The following is an 8,368-nucleotide window of genomic DNA, read 5'->3' as shown; positions in this document are numbered from 1 at the left end:
TGCATCGACTCAGTGTTTTCTTGAGATGATCATCCTTTCCTTGAGGGAAGCCCAAGTTGCTAAAGCAGATTTTATGGGTAGTGTTTTTCTACACAGCCAACCTGTAGCCGTGCAGAATTATGCCCTATAGACTTATGAACAGACTGAGGGAGCAAAGTCTGACTCATCTTTGCATGATCAGGATGGAGATCAAATGAAAGACAATAGGCCTGTAAAAGTGTCACATTATTTTTCATTACGTGAAAAGAGGACTTTGGACCACTGAGCGACAGTCCAACCCTTATTTTAACTTTTTATTATAACATCCTAATATTCTGAGAAAGCTTTTTTCTGTGCTGTAAGATATGATCATCCAAATAAACAAAAATTAGTACCGTAACTGAAATGTTAACTAGTATACATGCAAGATTAAGTAATTATTTTTGGCAAGGCAAACAATGTTCTTACCTGTGATATCTCTGCATTGATAATGCTGCTATACTGATGATCCTGACCCAAAGCTGCCATATCTGCTAGAAACTGTCTCCTTTCTTCTATTTCATTTAAAACTGCAGAAAGAGTGATTTTCATTTGTGGAGCACAGAGATAGAATCTGTTAGATTAACTATGACTTATTCTTCCTGCTCTATCTGGATCTGTGCTTCTAGCTTTACCTTCCTGGAATCGGTCTGTCTCCTCTGATTCTTCCTGTTTGCTGTCTCCAGGTAATTTTCCAGGTGAGCCAGTTTCAGGCTCTTCAGTTCCTGTTGCCATGATATTCTGAAGCCGTCTCTTTTCTTTTTCCAAATCCCCTGAAGATTGGCGCAGAGAAATGACCAACATTGATCAGGATGTATAGAAATCCTTCTGTTCATGTTTCTGCAAACAGGAGGAATTAGATTTTTTTTGTGTAAAATATTTCATTTACTTACGTACGGGACCAGGGTGAAACTTTTCCCTCTCGTAACTGTTCCCAGCCTGACAGGATTCAGCACTGCGTCTCTGAGACATTCTGGGTCTGTGTTGAGCAGATTTGCTTGGAGGTGGTCTGGAATCAGAAATCCGGGACAAATCTGCTCCTCCTTAGGATGAAGAAGTTTTATTCAAACACAACTGAATCACTTTGCATGGTCCCAAAACTGATGAGAACAGTACTTAACTAGAAAAGCATTAGAAGAGCTCAGAGCTCCGCCAAGCAGCAAATTTCGACCCATATTGTAAATAACACCTATAGCTAAAACATGATCTGGATCAGTACCAAACTTTACTGTAGGGATTGTTCCTTGGCATGAGGGACACCTCTGATAAAAATGTGATCATAATCCATTCATAACTTTATCACTTTATCCTTTTACACGGATGGACAAATACACCATCTTTCCTAAAATCATAACCACCTATGCAGACGTAATTATTGTTAAAATATATATGTATACAGTGCCTTGTGAACATATTTATACACAATGAATAGTTGTGATATTTTACTAGGTAAAATCTAATGTTTCAATGTTTTGTCATTTATTATAAAAGTTTGTATAGTTGTGTTATACTTTAATTTACTGGATTTCGTTCAGGGGCATTGGAGTCAACAGTAAAAGGAAGATGAATACAAACACAAGGCTTACTTCTCAAATTATTAGTTGCTTAACAAGCGGGAAAGGTAAGGATAATCCTTCAATTTATCAATTACATATCACTTAGTATTTCAAATAAAATCTGAAATCATATGAAATCTGAATGAATTGTATGAAGAGCACGGTTAAAAACTTAATATGGGGAAAAAAGTCAAAACACATTAATACTTCTTTATGGTTTTACTGTTTCTGACTTACTGTTTGTGGACCTGTTGATCTGTTTTCTCTGGAGGAGCATAAACCTGGATTCTTCTTTCCTCACTGAACAAATCAAATGAACATAAATTATAAATCGGATAAAGGAGGGCTTATCATCGACTGCATTGCGAAATACCATAAACTCAACCTCCGCTTGCTCAGCAATGTCTCCATGTTTAGCATTTTATCCTTGAAATTAGTTAAAGTAAACTTACTTTCCCTTCCTTCAATCAAACTTTAGCTATGAAACTGATTAGACCGAGATAAAAAAACAAAAAAAAAAAACAATTGTAGAATATAATTTAGTTATGTAACCAGAGTTGGGTAATAACTGGTTACTTTTACTTTGCATAACATTTTGGTAGACACTTAATTTTAGGAGTAGTTTCACTGCATTGCAATTCAAGTAATATTCTTGTGAAGTATCACTACTCCTACTTGAGTTTAATTCCTCCCTACTCTGACTGCTGTGAGTAACCATTCAGAGATCAAGTGGATACACTGTAAACAGTAGATATTGTCAGTGGAAGAATTGGTTTTATTTTGGAAAAAAATGGATTTGGATAACTTTCTACCTTACTTATTTCTTTTTTCATAATAATGTTAGTTATTTGTTTGTTTTTTGTGTGTTTGTCCTTTTCCTTGAAATATCAGATCTTGCACATACCTTCTGCTGACAACATAATTTCTAAACATTAAATCAGGTGGCATGGTCCAAATTTTTTTTTTACTCTTATCTCAATAATTTCTTTAATTACTTTTTTTTTTTTTTTTTTTTACTAGTGCTCCTCTTACTTTATTACCATGTTTAGGTACTATATCCCCCTCTGCATGTAACAAGCCCTTTTTACTCACATTTCAGCATTTCCTGGGTCTCCTTGCTGCACAGTGAGGGTCTGGGGTTATTCCAGAGTCCTCTGCCTCCTGTGGGCTGCTTGAAGGTTTCCATCTGTAAACTCCACAGTCATACATAACGCTTTATTATGAAACCACCAAAAACAAACAAAAAAATATGTTTTTATAACTAAAATTATATCTAGGTGGAGGAGGGAAGAATACTCTAACCAGAAACTGTACAAATAAAATAAGTTGTTAAAATGACTAATAACTGAGTTACTGATTTTAACATCTAATGTTGGAATTTAATTCATTGTAACTAGTTACTATTACCATGTCTGCTTATATGTAATTACGCTGGTACTATAATATTTAAATCATTTCAGTAATAATAGTTTGTATCATCAGATGTATGCTAACAGTGGAAAACAGATGAATAACGGAAATAAAAGAACGGTTGCTTTTATAAAATATAGGTTACAAAGCTGCCACCCTAAAATTAATATTAACAAGTTTATTCTAATCTTACTTGCTTTTGTATTTAAGTTTTTCGAATAATAAAAGAATAAAAGGAAAAAGAAGTGAATCCCACACTGCGATCAGGAAGTCGGCGATAATATGTTGTCATAGCAACGGCAAAACAACAGGAGCGTCCGACTTTTTTTTTTTTTTTTTTTTTTTGGTCTCCTTTAAAGTTATAGGGGCCCATTTTTGCTGCTTAAAAACACATTTCGATTTCAAGATTTTAATGTGATAAGATTTATGTGTTCCTTTTGATTCAGATATAAGATTATAAGTTAAAGTCTAAATTGTAATCTTTAGTTTAACCTTTAAAATAATGACTTAAACTAAAGATCCAATTTATTGGGAAACTATCAATATAAGAATTTCTGTTGCATACCTCCGAACATGTTTTTAATCATGACTGAAAGGTGAATTCTAGACCTACACAAAACATTAGCAGAATACTATGAAGAAAAGATTAAACATAATTTCAGTTTAAAAAACTCCTGATCTTCACCACAGAAATTATAAAGGCGTTTGAAAAATGGTAAAATATCCTCATGGTGTTTCATTTCTGAAAACACCTGTATAAGACCTTAAATCTAGTCAGGTGTTTGGGCATTTTTCTAATAATCTTCACATACCAAACATACAATATATTAAAGGCTATTAAGTCTTTATTATGAATGTTGTAGGATAGAGACAGAGTCTTTATCAGTGGCGGGCTCATCATCAGGGATCAGCAACAGCCCTTATCAGTGAGTAGGCAGCAGGCTGCCTTTAACCCACGTCTGCAGATAAACAGCAGCCAGAATATAATCACCTTTCACACAGGGGTCTTCCCAGAAGCTGCACGTCTGCACCGAGAATCTACATATGAGTCTGCATAAACAACAGGGCTCAACTTTCAACAAGAACACAAAAGAGGCTGGCTTTTGTCAAATTCTTGAATCTAAAATAAATATTTTCTTTACAGTACTTCTACATATCGTCTTACAGCATTTTTGTTTTGTTAAGTTAACTTTTCTAATAAATAGGCTTAAACAAAAATATATATATATATTTTTTTATTCATATTTACATTTTACATGAGATTGAACCCTTCTAAGATGTTCCCATAAGGTCAGCTTTGTGTGGCAAAGCTAATATGAATTGAACTGTCCCCAGTCTTTTGGAAATAATGTAAAAATAATGATCTACTTATAAGATAAATCGAAAAACAAAAAAAGACACACAAAAAAGAACTAAAAATGGGTCCCTTTTATAAAGCCAAGTACATCTCGTTATTTATTTAACTGACTTATTTGATTTTATCTGTTTTCAGCTCCATTTAAAAAATATATATAAATTTTCCTATAATCATTTAGTTTAAGTCAGTCTTTTTTCTGTGCCTGTAACACAGATTCATCGAGAGCTTCAACTAGTTTTTATGAATGAATGATTTTATCATAATGAAATTTGCTATTTAATGCAAAAAAAAAATCTGACATAGTACAACATGACACAAACTGATGCACTTCGAGTTTATTTTAGGTATCTTTTGTCAACAGATCCTTCTTTTTTTTTTTTCTCTATGCACTCCAGAACAGGAAGACAGTCAGATGAGCAAATTAAAGAACAAAGTTTTTCTCACTAGTGCACCTCCTCCTTCTAACGGTCTAAAGCTACATGAAAAAGAGAGATTTGAAGTTAGGCTAACAGCTGACAGAGACAGACAAGAGACATGAGGAGAGATAGCGATGAGCATTGAGGAGACTTTACTTTTTTGAGGCCCTCTGGCTCTGAGGGGACGAGACTAAGCCGAGTGGCCTCATCATTTTAGCTAGAGAGGGAAAGATAGCCATGAAGAATTAAAGAAATATTTTTAAAACCCCATTAGATTTAACTTCTAAACATTAATTTCATTATATCGTCCTGCTGTTTATCTGATCTGGGAGCTTAATGGCCGTTACTCAGGCTGCGCTCCCTTCCTTCAGCTCTTTCTCCAGCCTTTCTCCCTCCACCGACGTCATGAAGGTGAGTATTACAATGTATTTATCTGTCTTTAATTGTGATATTCAAGTAAAGAAATACTTTACCCTCATGCATATTTATTTGTGGTATAATTGTGGATTGGTTTTAATGATAATTTGGATTTAAATATTTTTCTGAATTTATTATTATTATTTTTTTTTTATCAAAGCTTAGCTTTAAATTTAACTACATGGATACATACAAAGCTGGCCCCAAAAACTAAGCTGTTGCGTAGAGCCCACAGACCTCTTAAGTTCTCCATCAGTGGATCCATGTTTTATTTTTTATTCCCTAATCAGCAATCTAAAGATTCTTTAGTTCTTATTTATTATATTTGATCAATAATATTAAATTTTTTATTTCCCTTCAGCACAAATGAAGTATTTTTTATCAAATTGAATTAAGATAAACTGATAGGTATACCAAAATAAAATGCCAGTTTGATAGTTAGGTTAGCGATATTAAAAAAGGTGATACCTTTTTTGAAAAATAAGAATCTAAAGTGTTTGGTATGCATTTTTAGGTTATTATTTGTGCTGTACACTTACTGTTTGGTAATTTATTAATCAGATTATTTCTGAAGGTAATTGGATGCATTAGATTGCATTTAGGGGTAAAAGTGTAAAGGGGGCCTAATAAAAATGCACACTGTCATTTAAGTTCTTTAATTGAAAAAGAAAACTAGAGCTGAAACATTTGCAAAAGGCCGAACAGTTATAAACAACATAACCTGTCACATCAAATTTGAATAAATTAAAAGACATTTTTGTGCAAGAAAGTAAAGAGCAATTAGTATGATCAATTAATAAATCAGAAGTTCTTTGTAATCATTACTATTTTGTGCATTTAGTTCTTCAAACTTGCTGCAGGGTGAAAACTTTTCATTTGACAATGTCAATTACTTTAGTGAACTGTTTTCTGTGGCTGTTTTCTTCAGTCACTAAGCTATTTAGAAGAGACAATCACGTCAAAACATGACAGTAAAGAGAAAGTCAGTATAGTTTTTTTTTTTACAAAAAACATGATTGGATGCAATGAAATTAAAAGAACTTCAAGCAACGATAAAAATAATAATTATCATAATTACCATAATACTGTTTTATTATAGATACAAAGTTTGTCACACAAAATGACCAACAAAGATAACAAAGAATGACTGAAGCACAATTGTTCACACTTTTGTACACTTGTATTTAAATATTATTGTTCTGATCACCATTCTCTAATAAATTAAACAATACATGAATACATTACAGTATGAACAAATTAATAAACTATAGAATATTTTTCACTAATGCTTTTAATTTAAAAAAAGTTAAATAGGAATAAGGAAGAAGCTAAACAACCCGATTGGCCTGCTTGTCATACAATTAGTAAAGGAAATGATGGTTAGGTAATCTAAAAGCATGTGGAGTTACCTTCATCAATAAAATAAGCAGGATATTTTCTGTGGTGTCTGATTAGCTCCCAAACCCAATCTCATTAACATAGGTACCTACTAAGTCTTTGGGCTAAAGCTGCATATTTGTGTACTTCAATAATTATTGTTTCCCTGTAGGACCCTTTCTAGACAAATTACATTTACTCATTCACAAATATTTGAGTCACTTTTAACAAAAATTTACTTTTAGACGTAGTTTTACTGCACCTTACTTTTTACTGTTGTTTTGCTACTCCTTCCAGTGTGAGTAACCTAAAAGAATTACCATCAAACCTGTTTTCTAAATAGTTCTCAAGACAATGACACACAGTTAATGTTTACGTCAAAATAAGACCTATTTTTTGTACACAAGCTTACTTTATATTTGGTGAACCTACTGTTCTATTTCGAGGTTAAGCGTATAAACAGTGAATGGTAAATATGGTCACTTCTGGTGCTGGCTTTACTCTGAGGAAGTGCTTCGTCTGCCTGGATTTCTTATATTTCAGTTACATTATTTATTTGTTTCAATTATTTAACTCTAGACTTTAAAATATCAGACTTTCAGAATAAATTTGGATTTTACTCTATTTTAAATAGTAAATCAGATGCTCTGAGTTACTGATGACTGAAGTAGCCTTTTTTACCAAATACTTTTTTTATCTTACTGGAGTCATTTCTTGGATGGCTTCTCCTTCCTTTCACTTGAGTTGAAATAGGATAAAGTAGTGCTACTCTTATAGGTAGTCTACCCTCCTCTGCCCTTTTAACATCCACAGCAGAGGAGGATCATGAGATGCATGATGAGTCTGTTTTCTGTGAAAAACTGAAGTTTAAAATTACACTTGTAAATACTGATTGTAAAATGTGGAAACAGAATGTAGGATTCTTCTTGTAATTTTGATCTCTGCATACCCTTGATCTAGGTGTGGAAGTCCAGTGATGGTTCTCTCCCTCTGGACTCTCCGATCAATAAGCTGTCACCAAGCAGCTCTGACCAGGTCCATGTCAGCCAGCAAATGAAACAGGAGCTCCTTGATGATGAGAGCCAGACATCGTGGGACATCGAGCTTCTGCTTTCTGAGTGGAGCAGCAATTCTCCCGATCTCAACTCTACTTTAGATGGTCAACTACTTGCTCAACCCGAGCCAAACCTGCCTTACCAAGGGATGGGTATGTTCAAGGAGCAGACAGGGCAGGAGACTCTCCAGATGAGCAATGGCGGCCTCATGGCTGAGCTCATGTCTCCAGCTGAAGCCACATCTGTGCAGCCTGAGATCTACCATCATGATTACACCTGTGACCAGCCAGGTCGAGGTGTGTTTCTTAATGCACAGAACATAAACCAGTTTGACATCCCTCATGGAGGCAGTGTAGACAGACACAGCAGAGGAAGTTTCAATAAGTTCACTTCCTGGGACTTTAACCATTACTACACCCAGCAACACAACCCAATGCTCACCATGCCAGATAACAGGTTCATCCAGCCACAGGTCATGACCCCTGACCCCCGGCATTACAGCTACGTGCCCCAGTTTGGTCCAAACTCCAACCTGTGCGGTGAATACTCCCACCACCATGGCCAAGCCACCCTTCATTTGCCCAATCATCAGCAACCCATACTGGTCAGGCAACATTTGCCTCCTTGTGGAGTGGAGGGGAAGAGGGGCAGGAGACCCACTGGGAAAAAAAAGCCTGCCGTCCACAGCTGTGAGTACCCAGGCTGCACCAAGACCTACACCAAGAGCTCACACCTGAAAGCTCACCTCCGGACCCACACAGG

General features: G+C 35.0%; 2 protein-coding genes across 2 annotated transcripts in view; one reads left to right on the top strand and one right to left on the bottom strand.

Moving 5' to 3' along the window:
- The window catches only part of LOC107096632 (chromosome unknown open reading frame, human C22orf23), a 3,801-nt gene extending 515 nt beyond the window's left edge, over positions 1 to 3,286 (bottom strand). The window contains exons 1-6 of the mRNA XM_015393376.1: positions 3,178 to 3,286; positions 2,667 to 2,767; positions 1,812 to 1,874; positions 912 to 1,061; positions 654 to 791; positions 448 to 548 (exon numbers count right to left, since the gene is read on the bottom strand). Of these exons, the coding sequence (XP_015248862.1) occupies positions 448 to 548; positions 654 to 791; positions 912 to 1,061; positions 1,812 to 1,874; positions 2,667 to 2,760 (546 nt within the window). The 5' untranslated portion in view covers positions 2,761 to 2,767; positions 3,178 to 3,286. The remainder of the gene's footprint in view (positions 1 to 447; positions 549 to 653; positions 792 to 911; positions 1,062 to 1,811; positions 1,875 to 2,666; positions 2,768 to 3,177) is intronic.
- A 1,581-nt stretch (positions 3,287 to 4,867) lies between these two features.
- The window catches only part of LOC107096620 (transcription factor che-1-like), a 5,998-nt gene continuing 2,497 nt past the window's right edge, over positions 4,868 to 8,368 (top strand). Inside the window, exons 1-2 of the mRNA XM_015393353.1 lie at positions 4,868 to 5,168; positions 7,512 to 8,362. Coding sequence (XP_015248839.1) covers positions 5,094 to 5,168; positions 7,512 to 8,362 — 926 coding nt within the window. The 5' untranslated portion in view covers positions 4,868 to 5,093. The remainder of the gene's footprint in view (positions 5,169 to 7,511; positions 8,363 to 8,368) is intronic.

This window comes from Cyprinodon variegatus, unplaced genomic scaffold (assembly GCF_000732505.1).
Source record: "Cyprinodon variegatus isolate N-32 unplaced genomic scaffold, C_variegatus-1.0 Scaffold638, whole genome shotgun sequence".
NCBI lineage: Eukaryota > Metazoa > Chordata > Actinopteri > Cyprinodontiformes > Cyprinodontidae > Cyprinodon > Cyprinodon variegatus.
This window is presented reverse-complemented; position numbering and strand designations above follow the sequence as displayed.